Source organism: Candoia aspera, chromosome 1, assembly GCF_035149785.1.
Source record: "Candoia aspera isolate rCanAsp1 chromosome 1, rCanAsp1.hap2, whole genome shotgun sequence".
NCBI lineage: Eukaryota > Metazoa > Chordata > Lepidosauria > Squamata > Boidae > Candoia > Candoia aspera.
This window is the reverse complement of record NC_086153.1, coordinates 107379851-107402301: the sequence shown is the minus strand read 5'-3', so window position 1 is coordinate 107402301 and position 22451 is coordinate 107379851. Positions and strand designations below refer to the sequence as shown.

At 35.8% G+C, this 22451-nt stretch overlaps 1 protein-coding gene across 2 annotated transcripts in view; it reads right to left on the bottom strand.

Annotated features, from left to right (window-relative positions):
• Window positions 1–257: 257 nt before the first annotated feature.
• HACE1 (HECT domain and ankyrin repeat containing E3 ubiquitin protein ligase 1) overlaps window positions 258–22451 on the bottom strand; it is a 60186-nt gene continuing 37992 nt past the window's right edge. Inside the window, exons 19-24 of one of the 2 annotated variants that reach the window (XM_063311674.1) lie at window positions 22067–22263; window positions 12575–12706; window positions 12037–12135; window positions 10962–11032; window positions 1809–1922; window positions 258–1301 (exon numbers count right to left, since the gene is read on the bottom strand). In XM_063311674.1, the coding sequence (XP_063167744.1) occupies window positions 1199–1301; window positions 1809–1922; window positions 10962–11032; window positions 12037–12135; window positions 12575–12706; window positions 22067–22263 (716 nt within the window). In that variant the 3' untranslated portion in view covers window positions 258–1198. Of the gene's footprint in view, window positions 1302–1808; window positions 1923–10961; window positions 11033–12036; window positions 12136–12574; window positions 12707–18366; window positions 19451–22066; window positions 22264–22451 lie in introns of those variants that run through there. The other variant, XM_063311681.1, reaches the window with a different exon arrangement.

Sequence of the window (22451 nt, the reverse complement as noted above, 5' to 3'; positions counted from 1 at the left end):
TATTATGCATATATGTTTTAGTGTATTTCTTTGGGCAGTTGTATCCCACTCACAGTCCATTTGGACTGTCTTGAGTTATAAATATTATAAAATTGAATGAATGAATAAGTAAGTAAATAAAACAGGGAAAATATATTAAACCTGTTCTACCATATAACCCATTCATATCAATCTGCTTAATTAAGTAAATGTTTATTATCTTATACTATTAGAACAAGCACAGAAAACACTGATAAACACAACTGACCAATTGTAAATTACAATAAAATATTTCACTTTAATGAATATTTTTCTCAAAGTTCAGGTACCAGAAAATGACTCCCTCCCCAATAAAGGAAAATATTCATTTGAAATAAATATACATGTTTTCAAAGGTCATGAAATTGTAAATACTTCAGCTGTGACTATGTTGTACATTTGAAATGTATAATATAGTATTTTTAATTTTTTTTATTTCCAGAAATTTAATTTTTTTGCCAATAAACCTTTTAAATACTTAGATATTAAATAACTAGAAAAATAAAAAAGTATTTATTTAAACTAAGCAGGAAAAAATAAATCACATTTGCTATTTTGCACACTAATTTTGTTCAGTGTCCCCTGGAGAAAAAAAATAAATGCATCACTTTTTTTTTTAATGCAAGATGATACATGGTCAGAGGAATACAGTATTTCTACCATGCTTAGTATTTATGTCATCTTATAGGAATGAGCAAGCCCTTGGAAGTTAAAGACAGTGATTCTCGAAGTGCAGCTCTCAGACTAATCAACGGAGCAGACTAGTATCTTCCTGCCTATATAACACTGACAACTAGTGTTATAGTGCTGGACCACAACCCTTACTAATGGTGAAGTTGGGGTGGAAAGGCAAATACTACGTTTCACATCTGTTACAACTAGAACAGCTTCAGAATGATCTGAAAAAAACAGATTAGAGAGATGGACTGGGATGTATGCCATGTTTAATGGAGAAACACCATTTAAAAACTGAGTTTCAGAATTACCTCTAGAAAAGTATCACAGGCTTAGATGGCATAGAGGAAGGAGACACACTGGATCTTTTGCAACTTGTGAAAGTCAATGCTACCTGTGGACTGCAAATCAAGACTACCACCAACTCCCTCCTGTTAACAGATTGCTAAATCATTTTTGTCACAAGGAATTGCACATCAGTAATCAGAGACATTGTCCTGCTTCGTTATGCCATTGTATACCCATAGCTTCCACAATGTAATGCCACAAGAAGTCTGTCCTTAAGGATTTCTTTCTTAGGATATTCAGGCAACTTCAGCATATTGATACTGAAATAGAAAAAAAAGAATCCCCATTAAAATATAGCATCTGAAAGTAGAGATTTGTTTTGCACGAGGTAATTAATGTGACACCACACTTTCAAATCAGCATTCAAATTCCCAACCGCCTGAAATAAGGCATATCAGAAGGAATGCACTGCAATGCAGCCCCCTTTAGTATTCCAGTTATCTAGCAAAAACAAAAAAAAATCTTTTCGGAAATGAAAAAAGCAACAGAGCAATTTTAAATGAAGGATCCTTTAGTGATTCTATACTGCTGCCCATTAATACTCTACTGTAAGAGTTACATATTTTTTTCCCAACAAAATGGAAGAGATAATTTAAGTACGTATAATTTTTGATGACAAGAATCAATTCCACATTGAAAACAACCAGAAGCATGCCTTTCATTAAGTTATGCAAAGGTGTGCCTAGGTGAATAAACTCTTGCCTGGGGCCGCAAAGGAAAAGGATTAAAGAAAAACATTCTGTTCTTAATGTATTTCAGTAACCTACCATGTACTTGATGTGGGTAGCAGATTTGGTATATATGGCACAGCAGCAATTGTGAAATTCTGCAATCCACTACCACCCATTATATGGGCAAAGCCACCATGGGGTACCCTGGAACTGAAAACATTGATAATAAGTAATTTAAGAAAAACTACAAACATTCTTAATGCATGAGCCCTGCAATTTTACGATAAGGCATAAATTGTTAAATAAATCATTACTGGCCAGGGCCCATAATCAATCAATAACAGGTGAAAGAGGCCATCATTATTTAAGAAGGATAAAGTTGGCAGCTGTCTCCTCAATATGTTGCAATTTCTTATATGAAATTGGCTGAAACTGAATTCTTTCCATTTACACAGCCTTCAAGTAGAAGTTTTCAAATGGAGCTTGTTGTGAGAGCTGTTTCTCAAATAGCTGCAAGTAAAGAACCTGATAACAGACTTTTTTTTTTTTCAATCCATTCAGTTGTGTCCTATTCTCGGAGACTGTCTGGAGAGGTCCCTGCCATTTTCTTGGCAAGGTCTTTCAGAAGTGGTTTGCCACTGCCTCCTTCCTAGGGCTGAGAGAGAGGGACTGGCCCAAGGTCCCCCAGCTGGCTTTGTGTCTAAGGCAGGACTAGAACTCATGGTCTCCCAGTTTCTAGCCAGATGCCTTAACCGCTACACCAGACTGGCTCTCTGATACCAGACTAGTTTATTGCTAAACAAGAGAGGAAGAAATGGTCAAAAGGAGAGTGGCTTCGAGCCTATTATAGCATGCAGCTGAAAGAAAGAGGCACAGGAGTTTGAACGTTGCTTTCATAAGTAGGCTTGCATTTGATACTTAGCAGCTACAGGAATTCTTTCAAAATGGCTTCCTTAGCTTTTCTACTATAAACCTATTGCCTTTCTGACATCTGCATTTTGACCACAGTTCTTTGCAACAAAACTGCAACAGGTAATTTCTCATATGTAGGAGCTCCCTGTGATTGGAATACTTCTGCAACCAGACACCTCAGTTACGATGCATGAACCATCAGAAGTATACTGGTCCTTTGTAGACAGGCATATTTAACACACCGACAACCAAAAATGGATGTTATTGAGACAGTGCTGAAGTATAGCCCTACTCCTGTTTCAAATGGGTAAAGCAATGAATACAACTTGTGTAACTACATTTCACTAGATGTTATTTTACTGCATGGAATCAAAACATCAAATCATGATAGTTCTGGTTTCTGCCTTTTTTATGGAGCAGAGTGGTGACATGAATATTCACCTTTTTTTAACCAAGGTCAAATTGAAGCATAGAAATAGTGGATAACCTTAGAGAAGTCATTCTTTTCATCTTAACCCCCTAAACCAGGATAGGACACTCTGCAAAATTATGAGGGGGGGGGGGAAGTGTCACAACTTTTTTTAAACTTAATCAGGATTACAGTGGCAAAAGGAAAACACTGTTAAAATTCATTCTACCTGTGCAAAGCCCCAATGGGCAGCTGCAGTATCACAAAGCATAAATACAGCACCCCTGTGAGATTAAAATTAATTATTAGAGGTGGCGTGTTTATTTCTTGCAAACCTAACTTCAGTGAAATAGTTAGGGGCTCACACAAATTCAGTTATTATTTGGGAGGCTTCATTATTGCAGTCTGAGAGAACCCTTGTCTCCAACTAACAAAAAAACCCACAATAATCACATGTTCTGATAAAGGGAAATACACACAACTTTTTTCCCTGCAATTTTCAATAGAAATTAAAGAGTTTTTGTAAATGCCACTCATTCAGATGAGGCACAAAAAGGTAATGCTTTCTTTCCTCTTCTCTTTCCCTAGGCAGAACCAAACATCTGCCAAATGCAACCCATTAGTGTCAGGACAAGGCCCCTTAGGGAAGATCTAGAATTGATGATAAGCTAAAATGAAACCAAAAAAAGGCAACTTTGTGCCAGTTTCCCCCCAAAGTTTTCACTGGAAGACCCACAGAATGGAGGTGTACATCATGCTCTCATCAGCTTATCTGATGGGAGAAGGGAAAAATATCACAGGATTGTTACTTCTATTAGCATCCCTGTGCTCTTTATTATGTTGTTGTTTATTCATTCAGTTGCTTCTGACTCTTCGTGACTTCATGGACCAGCCCACGCCAGAGCTTCCTGTCAGTCGTCAACACCCCCAGCTCCCCCAGGGACGAGTCCGTCACCTCTAGAATACCATCCATCCACCTTGCCCTTGGTTGGCCCCTCTTCCTTTTGCCTTCCACTCTCCCTAGCATCAGCATCTTCTCCAGGCTGTCCTGTCTTCTCATTATGTGGCCAAAGTATTTCAGTTTTGTATCTAGGTTAAATATGACATATGTTTCCACTATACAAGGGACATTTTCAGTTCTAAATCATGTAAGTAGTACATCTACATTTTTATGCAACTAACATTTTCATTTTAGCAATGAAGCTATTGAAATATGTGAAACATGCAGCTAACCACTGCAAACAAATATTGAAAATGCATTAATATGCTGCAAGGTGAAACAGTAACTAGAAAGCCATACAATGTACAAATTCTTTGAGCAACAGAAATACATTTTTAAGATTTCTATATTTCTAATATAAAGAGTAACTGCTAAAAGTTCCAACTTCTTTTAAGTAATTATAGAACTAAAGTAATGGCTTTAGGGTAAAAATGAAGTTGTCTTCCTTTCAATACTGTTCTGTGAAATAGTGTCCTTTGCAGAGCTGTATTTCAACACAAAACACCCTAAATATCAATATTAGATACAGGTTTTGCTGACAGTGTGCAGAAATGTTTTATCTTAATGGAGCCAGAAATACATGGTAAAGACAAATAATTCATTAACTATTTTACAATAGTAAGTAGTATTAAAAAGGTTTAAAAGCTATACGCTCAAAGATGGAAGGATGCACAAATCCCCTCAATGGAGGACTGGATGATTAAGTTAATGGAACTGATGCAAATGGCTAAACTGACAGCATTAATAAGAGAAAACACTGTAACTGGATTTGTTTCTCTCTGGAAGCCACTTTTGGACTATTTGATTGTAATGCAAAAAAATGAAGCTCTGATTTTGGGTTTTGATGATTAAATGGTATGATTTTAGAAAAATGTTACTAAATGTTTAATTAATAGTAAGAGATTAACTTTTATGTGTTTTTATATCTGTGTTGGAGAAGGTCAGAAGCCACCTGTCTTAGATATTTTTCTGTCTATTTCTGCACTGTTTTAGTTTTTCTTGTTTCTTTTTTAGACTTGTATTCTATCTGTCCTATATTCTGTATTTTGTGTTTTAATTATATCTTGAAAAATTAATAAAGCTTTATTTTTAAAAAAAAGCTTAAAAGCAACAATTCCATGTTTACGTTTCTTAAGAACCCAGATATATTGAGGTTTTTATTTATCAAAGCAGACTGTGAGCAAAGCTAGATTTCCGCTAAGAGAAGACACCTCTGCAAAGTCCGGCCTTCTTCCAGGGAAGGCATCCCTACATTTCAAGAACAACTTTTAGGGGAGCATGAGGAATGAGAGAAGGGAACAGCAAAAATTGGATTTCCCATCTTGTATAGCCATTGACAGAAACAACCCAACATGTCTACACTACTTTTACAAAAGTAAGGGAATCACTTTTTCATTTCACATCACAAGAACTACAGATTAAAAAGCCATATAATCAATCAACTTATTGATTTTCCAAAAGTTTTTCTTAACTCATGTATTCTGGTTTAACTCTTCAGTGTTGCCAGAAGAAAACAATGGTTTTATTGTAAATGTAGTGTAAATATACTTTGCAAAGAATACCGGGGCAAAAAAGTCGCTATATGAAAGGTCTCAGACTCTGGTAGATAGGTTGCAAGGGAATTTGTTAAAATCTTAAGCTGAAGAGGAACAGCACAGCTGCCTCTCCTGCCACACAGCATTAGATCTGGGCAGCATCTAATCTATTTTCCCTTGGGAGAAGAAAGAATTATGCCTGTCATTTGTCAGAGCCCAACGTAGCGCTACTTGGGTTTGGATTGGCAGCAGGACTGGCATGGTTCAAACTACTCCTATCTGGCCCATCATCAGCAAACTCCACCACCAGAAGAAGTGAGAGGCTCCTGATCACTCCACTCAACAGGTTAGCAGAGTTGCCTTCAGTATACTGGCATATCTCGGTCATTTTGTAAACTCTAAGCAAGGCAGGCCATAGCACTGGCTCAGATCCCAGATGGCCAGCTAAGCCTCATCAGAAGTAGCAACTCAGATGATCTTTCTCTTCCCACAAGGCAGCCTTGGGCTCTCCAAAAGGGTTTACTGAGTGCAGTCTTCAGCCGCTGCCTGCTTACTAGAAATTCCACAAAGGAAATTTATTTTCTGCCAGGAGACACTCTCAAAGACTTGGAGAGCCCATCATTATTTTCTTGACCACTTGTTAGCATGTAAAAGCAGCAAGCTGGAAGAAGGTTAAGTTAGCAAGCCTTTATCCACTGTCTTGTTTTCATGTCTGTGTTTCTGGTAGGATCTAGTGATTTGTACAATACAAAAGGTTGAAAGCCCCTGCAGCATTATATTATTATTATTATTATATATATAGTGTCTGTCTGTGTGTGTGTGTAAAATCATCATGCTGGCAACCTTTTGTATTTGTGAGGATATTCCTATTTCAAACATCCATTCAAGTCACTTTCCCAAGAATTATAAAGTGCTCCAATTCATTAAAAATATACATTTTAGGCATTCCTCTCAAAAGCAAAATAAAATAGTAATCAAACAATTTATCTAAAGAAGGAACTGATAACAATTAAGTAATAAAAGCTAATAATAATCTTTTCTTTTCTTTAAAACATAAGCAAATCAAGCTCTTCATTCCTGACAATGAAAGCAAAATGTGTTTCACCAGGACTAAAGCTCTCCATTTTGTACCATGCATCTGCTATACTCTCAGTCCATCTGTTGAACAGCTCAACTCAGTATTCTGTAATGGCTATATAAATGCTTAAATGTTGCACACTGGCATGACCAAATTCTTATCAGGTGAGGTCCCTACTGGTACACTTCTACTTGAAAGCTTTATATAAATTGTCCCTCTAGAAATATGCACACTTACCCCGTCATATATACATATCTAATGTTTAATAAATGGGCTGCAGGAAGCCAATGTCATGGGGAAATCAAAGCATCAATCAAACAGTTTGTCTCTGCATCCATTTCACAGAATCTTTCCCCGTCAACAATAAACATTAAGCATTTCCTAGTTAAAAACACGATCGTGAAGTTAGTAAACAAACTAAGGCACTCTAATACAGGTTGCCCCATTTCAACTAAGAGGTGGGAATGGAAAAGCAAACAGGGTTGGCGACACAATGCAAAAACAGAAAAGACAGCCATCGTGCTGCATAGCTGTATCCCGTGCACAAAGAGGGCAGCTGCCCCATTTCAACTCCATTCTGGTTGAGGGATCAATACATCATAATCCAATTAATTTAAAAAAAGGAAATCCAGTCGGCCAAACAAGTTGACCAAATCCAGTTGGAACATGTTGGCCAAAACGTGTTCCAGAAATTTGAACTTTATCATATCAAAGAACTTTTCCACATCCAACAAATCAAAATACTACATCATAATCCAATTAATTTTTTAAAAAAGGAAATCCAGTTGGCCAAAGAAGTTGGCTAGATCCAGTTGGAACAAGTTGGCCAAAACTTGTCCCAAAAAGTTGAATTATATCAAAGAGCTTCTCCACATCCAACAAAATAACCACTCCTGATTTGTTTTTTTCTGAATGTATAATTAAAATAATAATTAGTAATTAATATTAACTGAAATTTCTCCCATTTTATAAAACTAGATAATGCAGTATGGATAATTGAAAGTAACAGTATCTGAAGTCTACATGACAGGGTTGCTTCCAATATTTTTGCAGCCAAGTTTAACAGGGCAATCAGATGATAGTAGTCTCTTTACCAGACTTCAACATCAGCTATGTACATAAGGCTCTTTTAAACTGGAAAAACCTTACTCCAAATAATAAAGCAATGATAGTAATTCCAGGAAGCCTTTTTCATTTGTGGAGGTAAATATATCAATATTTCATCTCAGATAAAAATTGATATAAATATAGGGTTAAAAATTCATTGAGCTTATGTAGAAAAATAAGTATCACAAAAATGAATACAACAAGACTTATATACTCACTTAAAGGTATTAGCATAGGAATATCTGAAAACTTGATATAGCTATAACTATAGATGATACAGATATATATAGAAAAATCCCTCCATTTTCTTTATCTAAAGTATGGCTATGATACCATGATAGGGAGGTTTAACTTTCCTGATTTTCAGCTTTGTAATTGGGGATATATATTGACTTCAATTTCTCTATGGAATGCAATGATCAAATTAAAAAAAAATTATGCACGCAATTAGCAAGTTATGTGACCTCTCTGACCTTACAGCAGCAACTTGGCTCCATTCTTAGCTATAGCTCTATTCAATTTACTGCACTAAAGGTTACAAGGCAGATTTGGAAGATACTCTGACCACAGAATAATTTTGAGCTTTATCCATATGGCAAATTTATACTCTAAAGTAAACCTCATTTAAAAATTACAAGTAAATCTCTCTTTCTCTTATGTCATAAGCAAGTAGTGTTATTAATACTTTAAATCAGTCCATTGCCAATCAAGTTTTTAAAACATTTGCATTATTGCAAGAGGAATTCAGATTTCTAAAATTGTGAATAACAACATATTCAATAAAAACTTTTTTCTTAAATTCACAAGCTCTTGATTTCACAGTCAAGAATGGAAACCACATTGGTTTCAGGGATGTGGAGAGCACAACCACCCTCATTTTTTCAGCAAACGTGAATCATAGGCTTGGAAATGACCTTGGAGGTCTTCTAGCCCAACACCCTGTCCAGTGCAAATGGACAAATGGCTGTCCAGTCCAGTAGAAGTCCTGACTTGTGATTGGATTGCAACCCTAATGGAGGAAAACAGACTCAGACTCAACCCAAGCAAGACTGAGGGGCTCTAAATTCAAAGCTAGCTGATTCCAGGATTGTACCAACTTTAACTCTGGATGGAATTGTGTTTTCTCTGAAAGAGCAGGCCTGGAATCCAAAGATCTTTTTGCTTTGTCTGATGACCCAGATATAGCCATTGGAACAGGAGCCACAAATCAGCGTCACTCATGTTCTTATCACCTCTCAACTGGATTATTGTAATTCACTTAACTGTTATCCAGAAACTTCAACTGATATGGAATGCAGTACCTATTTGTTACATAACTGTTACGAAAGCTGAACTGGCTACCAGTTTGTTTCTAACTGCAATTCAAGGAGCTATTTATCACCTACAAAATCCCTTGTCTTTGAGTATCTTGAGTATCTTCAATTCTGACTAACCCATGTAGAACCTGGCTGTCCAATGTTTACAAGCTGGGGTCCCTACTTACTGTGACACTTATTTACCCTGCTGGGGTCCCTACACACTGTGACACTAACAGGAGAGAAGTCACAAGCAGCCATTTTTTTGTGAAAGGTCCCCTTCTATAGTAGAACTTGCCCCTGAAGGTGAGAATGGCCCCTTCCCTCATGATCTTTACAAGGGTATAAAGACCTGGCTACAGTGTCATGTATATTGTATCGGTATATCAATTGTTATTGTATTGTTTTATAATTCTTGGGTATTTATCACTGATCTGTAAATTATTTAGAGCTATTAGACTGAAGCCTCATAAAAATTGTTGCAAATAAATGCACAAACAGTATAGTCCAGATGAATTAGCCACATCAAAAGTTCCAAATTACTTTCAATACTGGACTGTGTTTTGGATTATCCTAAATCTGCAGTATTTGTAAATAAACAATTAATATAAATTATATATGAATATAAGTTATTTGCAAGGACTCTGGAACAGAGTTGGAATATCTCACATTAACAAATAAATGGCCATGGGACTAAAATGCATTAAATATGTTTCTTATGATCATAAAATGAGAATAATTCTGCAAAAGATGCTTTTCTCATGGCTACTATATACTCTTTAAAAAGGATTTGCTGGGAATTATATGTTAAAGACTTGTCCACTGTTGCCTCATTTTCATTAGATATCCGTAAGTTGGTTAATAAGGTGTTACAAAGAATAATGCAGCTTAAAGACGTGAATATACTTTTGAGTTATATACCAAAAACATGGAACTATACATACTGATCAAGCATAGGAAGAGAAGCAAAAGTTGAAAGTACAGTGCAATGCCAGATTTAGAATTCAGCTTCACTGATTAAGTGTTTGCTTATGATTTACAAACCTCCTCTCTATCAATGTAAAGGAAAGACTGATCAATATATTCCATTCAGTCAATTAAAAAGTAGCTTGATTAATTTCTTAAATATAGCGTGGTATGTTTTGTTTCCTTTTTCTTCTCTGTGTTTTCTCCTTTTTTTGCTTTCTTTCCTTTTTGTATATTAAAGCAACCGATTTTCAAAAATGCTTAAACGTGTAGAAAGTTAAATCCACATTTTTCAATGGGTAGTTATAATCTGCACAAAAAGTTTCTTCTCACAGCATTTTTCTTTCTATGTGTACATATATGTGTGTTGTGTCTGTATATGTACATGTACTGTGTATAATATCTGAGTATTATGCACAATATATGTGCATATCCATATGCATAAATCACTCTTTTGAGGAAAGAGTTGTCTTAGATTCAAGGTCATCATTCTGGTAAATCCAGCATTGTAATTATTATTGACAAGTCATGTTACCAACTGAATTTTTCATTGTAAAACAAGGAAAACTGATCAAACGAAAAAGTATTCATTAGATCCATAATCTGATTTTTTTTAAGAAAAGAAACAGAATTTGGTTAGACATCCAAGAAATCACAGTGGCTATATGATCCAGAATTCATAAGAACTATAGAAATATTGGCTGAAAACATCATGTTCTTATCTGGAATAGAGGATTTCTGAGCCATGAAGTTGACACAATAAGATGGTGAACATTTCAGACCTGGATTATTCAGAGTATCAGTTCTATATTATTGTGAATGTAACATTTTGTGGAAGAACCATTTCTGTACCACAGCCATTAATATTAGCAAGGACTGGGCATGAATTAATCTCCAACGTATCATGAATACTTTTCAACCACTAAGTAAAAACAAAATATATTCACCTGCCAGTGACAAACTGCAATAGGAGCACCCGTTCTTCTTGAGTCAGTTCTTCTACAACTTCCCAAAACCACTAGATGAAAAATAAATCAACTTGCATTTTTGCTCAGTTTTCTTCAGCTAAAATTTAGCTGGTAGATGCAAACTAAAAGATGAATCAAATTACGAACATAAACCTTCAAAACACAAGTTAATAGGTCGGTTGTCTATCCAACTGAATGGCGTTCAACCTATTCTTGAGATTTTAATTATATTAGATTCTTACGTAATTACATAATGAATATAACAATGCAATTGTATATTATATACTATATAGTTATCTTATATATCCTTTACATATTATAATTATATAATTAAGATAATATTCTTCAGGGTCATGAATTCAGTTTGGGGTGTTCCTTGAAAATTCCATATAATCATATATAGCTGCTAAGGCACTCATTCTGGTAGCCAAAGCAATTATGTGATACAGTAATTCCATAAGGCAGCACCAATTTTGAATGCAATTCAGGCCAAATTCATTGTGTTATGACTTCTTAAATCCTGAACTACTTGCAAAACGAAGTTAAGCATGTGGGCAAGAGTACTCTCTCCACTATAATGCTAAAACATTATTTAGGGAGGCATTTTCATTCTTAATTGTTCAGTTTTGATTTTAATTGCCCATATTACACTAATAAGATAGATATGTAGATATACGCACACACATATAGACACACATACTTCAATATATACACACTCTTAATTACTAACTTACACCAACACACACACACACACCCATACATAAGAAATTTCATGTTTTATTTTTTTACTATGCTATTATGGATTTCTTTCCATGTTTACTTTTTAAAAAACAGTTCTGAATTTTGTCCCAAAAACTCTCGTTAATAAGCAGATACAAATATAATAACTACATTATGAAAATTGTATTTTGATAAATTCAAACCAGTCTCACTATGCCACATTTCCACAGTACTTGAAACAGCCTGGGAAAACTGGTAATATATTTTAAAAAGAAAAAAGCAACTGGCTGAAATACACTGCGGTATCAATTCATCCAGTGGATATATACTGTACCTGAATAACTGGGTCATCTCTTTCATAGCCACTTGTATATTCTGTATTTTTAAACCAGTCATTCACATCAATTTCTGGCATGCCTGAAAGCAACAGTTCCTTTTAAAAAAGGAAGAAACCAAATTATGATTGTGAAGATGACAAGTTAAACTGTTCACATTTTTAATTGTAAAGTGGTTGTGTTTTTCTAAAGACTATTCATCTTTGGAAAGAAATCACCTTCCATGTTATTGTAAAATAGCTAACATGACCCAGAATAATAGGATTTCTAAGTCCACATGGAATCATTCAACTGTTGAACATAGAAAACTGAAAGTTACAGTACCAGCATGTAACTGGTTCTTTGGCACTTAGATTACAACAACAACAATAATAATAATAATGAAGGCATATAAAACATTCTACCCACTTTCAACAAAATAAAGTGAAAGCGTTGTCCAAATTAATAATAAATCCAACCTTTTAAAGTTGCTACATTCTGTACCACCTAATTATGGAAATTACAGGCTGCTCAATCACACAGTATAATTTTACTTACCAGTTCATATTCATCAAATAGCTGTACCAGAGAAGGAGGGATGAACATATGGAAGCCTTGCAGAAAAGCATTTATCTGAGGCTGAATAGCTCTTGTCATGCGAAGCTCAGTAACAAGTTGGACATATTCAGCCTGAAAAGAAAATTGAGAAATTATGAAATAAATGACTGTATTTAATCTGATTAAATCAAATTTTATCTTTGTCCTGGTTTCATTTACTTTTTTGTCTGGTGCCACCCACTCTGGAACTGCATCCCACTCATACCCTTATATTAAACAATTCTGGAAAAGCTTCAGAATCTAAGAAAAAATTATCAGACCGCATTCATATTATTTTGAGTTTTGAAAGCCATTGTACAAGTACTTCTAGTGGCTCTTACCAATCCAGGACTATTTGCAATCCCACAGTTCTATTGTACATTTCATGCACATACGATTCCTTGATTGAAAGCAACATTTCATCCATTTTTATTTTAATGGAAAGGAAATTGAATATACACAGAAGCCTTTAAAATATAAAAGTTATAGGAAGGAGAGATTTTCCTTGAGCACATTTTGTTCACACATCAATCTCACTTCTCAAAAGAGAAGTAAATGTCACATTTTTTAAAAAAAATATTTTTTGCAATATATACCTGTAACACTTTAACATTCATCCACATATATTTTTTGAAAATCGGCATAAAATATTTATATAAAAGGAGGATAAACCCCAACACTTCTCTCCAGTGTGGTTTCTTTTACAAAAGGAAGCTTATACTTCAATTACACAATCATGTTCCTACAAACACACTATATGTTTTTTTCTTTTTCTTTTTTCTTTTTGATGTACAGAGTAGGATGGTGTCATGTTCACTGTTTCAATGTGCACTGTACATCGTAATGTTTCACATGCCGTGGCGCTGACGCGCATTTCTGTTGGGAGAGAGCTGCTGTGAAACCTTGTGCCAAGCTCTGTATCTGTGTTCATTTCAATGGAATGTGTTTGGGTTATGTGCTTTGTTCAAGGACATTTCCCGCGGACCATCAGAAGCCGTTAGGAGCACCTGGGATTGTGAGCCTGGGAAGATTCTACGGGGGGAGGGATCTCATTTGTACCAAGGGTTTTTTAGTTTGCATTTGGCGCACTTTTTCCATTCTCAGCTTTCTTTGTGAACCTGCATACTATTCTTTAATAAATCAGATATCTTTGTGATCCTGCTTATGAGTCTGATGGTGTTTAGAATAGGCAATCATTACAGATGGGGAAATCACAGCTCCCCAAATTTATACCTAAGGACCCAAAAGTCTCCCAGCAAATTTGACAATATTTGGCAAAATAATGATTTTAGGCTGTACAATTTCTTCATTGTTTTGAAAATAATGATTTAAGCTTCCAAACAGGTGTGTTAAACTCACCTTAACACATCTGTTCGGGTAAAAAGAAAAAAAACCTCCAGAATCAAGGAAAACAGCATCACGTTTTAATCCTGCATCACCACGGCCTGCAGTACTCAGAGGCAAAAAATAGTTTTAAAAAAGCAAAGAAGGAAGTCCCCCCCCCTTCAAAGTTGCACTGTAATTCTTAAACAGCGGAAAGGGAGGCAATTCAACCAGGCTGACCTATATACTGCATCAGTACTTTGAGGAATGTCTAGATTCAAAACTACAACTGTAGTCAGTTTCTGCAATCCAAACAACTACAGAAAACAAATTCTCAGCTAAGTTTATATTAACCTACACATACAATGGAGTTGATATTAAATAAAAAGAAAATATACTAAATTCTCTTAGGAATCATATGTTCACATTGGGGCCAAGCCTTTTCTTGATGCATGCTGTAAAATCTATACTATGGATCAAGAGAGGCAATTAAGTGCCTTCCAGATGTATTGAGCTTCAGTTCCCAACACCTCCAGTGATCTTGTTGGGGGCAAGAGATTATAAGAACTGTAATTCAGCAGCTTTGAATGGTACAAGTGATCTATTTCGGTATTGATTATACTAACAATACCTGAAACCATAGAATTAGACGAGGTCTTTTAGGCAACCTCCTGCTCAGTGCATAAATCTAAATTAAACCTTCCTGGACAGATGGCTGTCTAGCAATAAAATAAAGCCAAAATAACATTTGGCTTTTTTGCAGCCATATCGTATTGCAGAACCATATTCAGTCTGTAATCAAATGCTACTCCAAAATCTCTTCCACAAATACCATTACCAAGCCAAGTGTAACACATTAACTGCTAATTGATTTTGTATTTTGTCAAGCTGAGGTGTCTTTTCTGCAATGGTCCTCTTTTCTCCTCTACTTTCCCAGGGTCTTTTAGACATCCCATCACACATTCTGAATTTGTCTCTTACATTTCATTCAGTTTGTGGTGGAGAAAATAAATGTAGCAAATAAAAATGGAGGCTGCATCCTTTTCTTCCCTGTTTTTTAGACGTGACCAGGGTCAAACCCAGCTCTTCTATCCCATCAGACTCAAACTGACCTTCCCTGCCCCCAGACAAAGCCCCCTGCAATCCCATCTAGACCAAAAAATAGAAGCCTCCTCACCAGCTCACAGTACAGCACAAGGGCAGACCTAAGAAGGGACCTGCAACCTAGAGAAACTCCAACCCTCCATCCTCCATCAGCTGATGACCTCAACATTCCATCTCCTGTAACAATGGACTTCCTCAGCTCTGTTGCCTTCTTCAAAGGCCCGTTTTGCCTAACAATAGAAATAACCCCAGGAACAAGGACCTGCCCACTTCCCCAAACTGGCCAGCAAATCAGATCCCTAGGATTTCCTGTCTTGTAGTCCCCAGTTTCTATAAAAATCTTTCCTTTCCCATTGTTTGGGTCCCTCTTTCTTGTAAAGCAGGCACCCAATGATAGTTGCAATAAACATGGTTTCTTCTCCTCAGAGTTGTGCTCTGTACTTCTGAATTTTCCACGACAAATTGTTTTTCAACCTACTTATCTATTCTGTCAAGAACATTCTGCTTATTTCTGTCTTCTAGGATACAAGCCATTCCACCCAGTTTTGTGCTATTTGTAAATACGATTAACATTCCCTCCATCATTCAAATTACTGAATCTTAGATAGTACAGGATCCAGAAAGGAAACCTATGGCATTCCACTTGATTCCTCACAGAACCGATAAGGAACAATTGATAAAACATCGTTTCAAGTACATTGCCAAGCTAGCTGTGTTTCCACTTAATGATCATGCCATCCAGCCCACACTTTACTAGCCTGTTAGTCAGAACATTATACATACACACACACACAGGTAAATAAAAAGAAAAAAGGATTTAAAAAGGAGGGCATATGTAAATAAATGGGAAATTTACAAGTATTATAGAAATTAAAGTTTTTCAGTATTTCATTAACTCACTGTAAATAACTGAGTATATTGAGTATATTGTATCACAGAAACAGTAGTTATAACAGTATAAATTATATAACAAGTTTATAAACCACAATTATAAACTGCAACAATTCTATCCATACTACTAGAAGTTTTGATTTATAAAATTGAAATATTAAGGCTTTATGTGAAGATAAATCCAAATTTTGGTTGTGGTACAAATCCATATATAAAATTGTAAATTGAGTTAAATTCTGTGTCAGATTTACTTTTAAAAGACAAAGTTATTTTAGACACTGAAGCATACTCCCACAACTTACTTAGCCATTCTTTTACAGACAGGATCAAACTCATTTTCCAATAAGAAGTGTAGAGTATCCTCACAACAGTTAGCATGTTCAACGATAGTTCAGTGTACTTAATATATGATTTAGTAACGTTTAATTTAAAAATATTGCAGATTGAAAAGGAAATTCAACTTTTAAAATTTGTTTCATTCTGGTATAAAACATTTTTCAGAACTGTTGAACTTTACAGCATTGCCAGAAAATAGGAAGGAATTATCTGGCCTGACCTACATTTCCAACAATTTTCAGAACATTAAATGTCCATTTTAGCAATCAGAACTCAAGTAATAAACCAATAATAAAACACCTTATGCCAGTTTTCTCAAAGTATGATATTCAGTATAGATTTGAGGTTATTCTATTGAAATTCCCATTTTTGCATATGTATTCCTAGTCTAAATTCTGCATCCATTTAATCATACATCCTTTAATTTGTTCAGTTCATTAGTTACTATTGTCAACAATTTGTAAATAAGGCCCAGCAAATGCTCTGAACTTACAAATTCAGTCAAGTCTTTTATGTATTCCCCCATTTCTGCTGTTCTGTTAATACTGTACTGCTTAAAGATATTAAAATCAGCAATATGTCCTTCTGTTTCAAAGGAGTTTACCCAATGGAAAAAAATGATATAAGGTTAGGCTGGGCAAGATGTGTTTTTGACAAATCCATGCTGAATTCAAATAATCACCTCATTATTTTTCAAGGTGTTTACAGAGTTGTCATTTTATTATGTTCTCTAGAAACTTTCCTGACTGATGTACAGTTTACTAGATCCTTCTTGTCCCCCTTTTTGAAGTCAGGAACAACACTTTCACTCCTTCAGTCATTTGACACCTCACACATTCTCCAGAAAATAACACATAAAGGCATCCTTCCGCACCTTAAGTGCAATTTATCTGGCCAGGTAAGCAAATATTCCCTGACCTTGATTCTACAAAAACTCAAACTTCAGTCTTGCTCCGTTCATCTTGCTCTTCATAGTTGCCTGGTAGACACATAACTCTCATCTCAGAGAAGGCTAAACCAGATTTTTTTCAAAAATCAACACCTAACTCTCCTCTGATATGAGCAGAACAATCATCTACATCCAATGAATGTATACGCTCATTCCATCTGCAAAGCTCTTTTCTGCTGCCAGTGAAATCAAATAGGATTAGCAGCAGTAAGCAGAATTATACTACATGGAAGAGTTTCACTGTGCTTTTAAATATGCTCTTGTGCCGAAAACACTTGCTACCCACACAAAATGATAACATTGTTATTTCTATTGTATAATCAGAATATGTGGCTTTACAGAATAACCTATGTATAAAAAAGCTATTGTCCAGAACTTATTATTCAAGTTCTCAACAAAACGGAAAGAAATGGAAGAAATAAAAGAATTAAGAAAAATTACATTCATATGTTCAAGATGGCCTTTTCAATACATTCAGCATATGCAACTGGGTTGTACTAGAAGGAGAAGATAGGAGCCTCTGCTTCTGCAGTCTAAACTCTAAAAGTAAATCTCCATAATTAACTTCTACAATTGCAATCGATTCCCCTTTTTTTCTGGCAGATAGGATATGTAGGCATTAGCACAAGAACAAATTTATCGCCACAAGTCACCTTTAAATTTTACTCAAGGCTAAAAAAATAATGTGAACTCAGAATTAGGGAATACTGTGGCACCATCTGAGGGTGCACACGGATAATGTGTTTTTTGCAATAGCACTGATTTGGGAATGGGATAAAATAAGTTTCATTATTTTCCTCTATTTTGGGTAGACAATCTATGAAATCTGCAGACCCTATATGGGTAGTAACCCATAAGAAGCCTGACAAATTTTGGAAAATTAGATATGGGGATCTGAATGGTAGTCTATTTAAAAATCTAATTTAAAAAAAGCATTATGTGCCAATACATTTTGATCCTCTCCAGAATTAGATTATATTTCCAAGCAAAGGATTCACCATTTTTCCTCCAAAGCCCTTTCACTGAAGAGTTCATAAGAAACTACTGTGTCCCCCACATTCCTCCCCATCTTGGAGAAGAAGTACAGCTTTCTGCACTGCTCAAAATACTTAATTGCTCACAAAGCATTATTTATTTCAGTTTCATTACATGGAGATGCCATGAAATGGAAGGATTTAACTTGGGTTTCAAATCTAATGTACTTGAATCCCAAGTTAATTCAGAAAAACCATACTGCGTGTGTGAAATCATGTAAAAACTTTTTACCCTCCTCTTTTCCAGGTTGTCATCAACTTCACCCAATGGCAACTTCCTCTGTCTCCCCTTCTTCTCCACCCATTCACTCTTGTTCCTCCTCCTCCTCCTCCTCACAATTTGATTCTCATTCATTCTCTCTATATGATCAAACCATCTAAATCATCCCTTCAGGTCACTCATTTCTTTGGTATTCAGGCCAGATTCACTCAGCAATCATATATTCTTGCCCTCTCTCTTCTTGTTTTACAAACACACATCTTAAGGAAGCAATTCAGATGGCAACTTACTTTTATGTTTCTCCCTATATACCCAACTCTCACTTCCAAAGGAAGCCGAACCAAGTACTTATATACTGTCATTTTTTGCTCCTTTCAGCAAACATTCATCCCTTTCAAGACATCACACACTACCCACAACTTTCTACCAACATTTGCACATCTTAAAAGTTCTCCAACAGTTTCCCCATTTTTAGTAAATATTCTACCAAATACACAAAATTCATCTACTTGCTCTAGCTTTTTGTCAATATGATTTGAGGTGTTTCAACAATGGTGAAAAGAGCTGGCTCTCCCTCATGAGGCAACAGCTACAATACTGAAAAAAATGTCAAAGAAAATGGAGCATCTCTACACAGATGTCGCCATTTTACAGGGAAAACAGCTATTTATAGTTGTGTATTGCAATGGAAATGTTTGAAAATTGTATCACTCTAACCACATAAATCATCAAGTAACATTTCCCTCAGAATCAAACTGGCACCAGAGATATTTCAAGGTTCCTTCAATAACTTGTCCTTGACTATAAGCCTTAAACAAATAAGGAGAGGAAAGTAAGGAGACATGTGATAAGGAAGAAGTGATTTTTCTTTTCAAATCTGTAGTTTAATGAAAGTATGCAGGAATAAAGAAATGTCTACTCATCTTTCAATGTAGAATTCCAGTTTTTTGCATACTCTAGCAATTACAAATAAGCGAAACCTGTAGAATATAAAGACAACTTTGAATTTTAGTTGTGGCTGATGCTTTCTTTTATTACATCTCACAAACCTTCACATAAACAATCAGATGCACCCTCAGGATATGCTTATTCTCCCATATGCCTATTCCAACACAGTTCTTCAATGACCTGGACCTATACTGCCATGCATAACATGCAGAATATCGAACTAGCTCCCATAAGTCACCCACAGTGATCAAGATCAACTTACAAAATGCACAAATAATAAATGCTTGTGACATTAGGAAAGTGCTAAAAGTGAGGAAATAAAAATAAAGTGACACCAAGTGGTCACCAACTAACATGACAGTTGATTATTCTACCATAATGCAGTATATACATGAAAGACAAAATGGAAAAGGGTGTTTAAAAACAGCAGACAGTGAAAGATCCTTTGCAAATACTTCATAGTAGTGCAAAGTACATTATCCCAAAAGCTTATAGAAATATAATAGTGCTAATTATCTTTAACATTTCCCCATCTACACTATTCAAAACCATACATTTCCTATACATCATTAATGAAATAAAAATAAAATGTCTGTTTTACTATACCTTTTACTCATGAAGAGAAAGCTTGGGACCAGATTAGTCAATCATAGACTCATGAATTCTACAGGGGTTTAAATTAGTTATTATTAACTTGTTCCACATCATTACGTGGGCCTAATCTAAGCAAAACTCATTCTAATTTTGACCCACTGAATTCAGATGGTATTATATGCACCTTGCTGCTAGAAATACAATGGGATTGTGGCAACTGTAATAAATGTAGATAGGAAGAGACGTATATGAAGTATATTTGATAAATTTCTATGAAAATGGAGTATGATCCATGGAATGGAATAAGTTTTTGAGCAATGCCCTCGCTGCTGAAATCAGTGCAGATAGCATTACTTTATGCACTTGCCAGAATACTTGATCTTGAATGCCAGAACCAAAGTACTGAGGATACCTCAAACCTCACTTTCTAAAGTGGACACCAGATGACCTCTGCTAATAATTTTGTAATTATTTCTACTACACTAAAGACATCCAGTTTGGTGTAGTGGTAAGGCATCAGGCTAGAAAACGGGAGACCGTCAGCTCTAGTCCTGCCTTAGGCACGAAGCCAGCTGGGTGACTTTTGGCCAGTCACTCTGCCCCTTCAGAACTTTTGCCTGAGTATGCCTGATGTATCAAATAGACTCTGTATGGTCCCCAATATTAACTGCTAGCCATGGTTGCTTCTTATTTCTGATTCACTATCACAATGCACTAGTAATAGCTGCTGAAAGCCAAATTGATTGTGCCAGAATATATAAGTAATACAGAAATAAAGAAATACCCTAATCGGAAACTGTAACCCCACTTATCTGGAAGTACATCTACATTTAGTACATACGGACATCACTACTGGGTACACTGTCATTCGCCTTGAAAGTTATTTTACACACTTGAGGTCCATTTAGGCACCATTATTGGACCAGTCTCGGCAGATCTCAAAAGAAGAAAAGTTTGGTTCACACCTGAATGGGAAGTTATCAGGAAACCCCAAAGATGTAGGCTAGACTGGGAAGTTGAAAACAGTCCCAGAAGAAAGCAATGGCAAATCTGCTTTTAAATCTGCTTAATGCTGTTAAGAAAATTACACAGATGTATCCATGAAGTCACCAGCAGTTAAGTCACCAGAAGTCAACCAGAAGAATACTCTTCCTATCCACAAGATCAATATATTTTACATGTACAGCTGTATTTACCTTGCATATAAGCTGGGGTCTCTCTCTGGACATGCTATTACAGTGACATCAGAGGAGAGATAAGATTGGAAGTTACCTGGAGTGCTCAGAGGGTTAGCACTCAGGGTAACAGATCACCTGAACAAGCTCTGGTTGGTATAAGCAAGAGTGCAAAACTCTTTTGGCTCCCCATTACAGAAATGGCTAGTAAGACTTGATAAACAGAGCAGCAACATTGGAATATATATTTATGAACTGTCAACAACATATTACATTGTGCAAAATGTCTCAGTTGGCCTTCTTATGGAAATAAACATAGACAAAGAGGTGGATTTGTCTTGCTTAAACAGCACAAAAACCATGTGGTCGTTTTCCTTTTAGTAGGAAGGAGGGAAGAATATGAATCATTCTGTAATTCCTTTTCATTGAATATTTATGATCTCGTATCTCTTCAGATTTTAAGCTGTTATTTACAGTTTCATTTAATGTAACAGCAAATACTTACTCCATTACAGGAATCATGTTCAAATGGCTTTGGTTCAGTGCTCTTATTCAACAAGTCTACATATCAGAGCACAAAATTTTGACTTGAACTCAGTTCCTCCATTGCTTCATCTTGGACAATTCATGCCATGTTCAGTCCTCTGACATGCAAGAATAATACTTGTGGCTGACCAGCAAAAGAAGGCTGGAGTATTCACCGGTGGAATGGTCAGAAACTCTGGGTGCTATTTATTTTTGTTTTCATGTTTTTCAAAGGAAGCCTAAACAAACCAGCAATGGAAATTGCTACACAGACCCTGTTTTGCAGTTAGTTTGCCAGTTGGAGGGGCTACCTTTCAGAATCACCACAGACAAACATAATCGCAAATGACTCACTTTGTTTTCCTGTGTGACAATTATGCTTGCACCACCAGGCTTCAAAGGCACTTCTTCCATTGCTCCAAATACATCCGTTTCCACAGAGAAGGTCAGCTCTAACCCCAAGTCATTGATATCATTATCTAGAATCCACTGCAAATTCTTTGCATACTCTGGATCAATAGATGCCACATCCTGATAGTTTACAGGAATACCTTGGAGACAATGCAAACAAAACTCAGTTCACCTAGGACCTGCTTTGCCGGAATGTTTTCATTCATGGTATACGTCTGCCCTCTACAGACTTTCTGAAATAACGCATGGTGAAAGAAGAAAGGAAATTGTTATGGCTGCGTAAAACACAGATTACCTTCAGGAAACTGATTTATTACAAGCTGCTCTG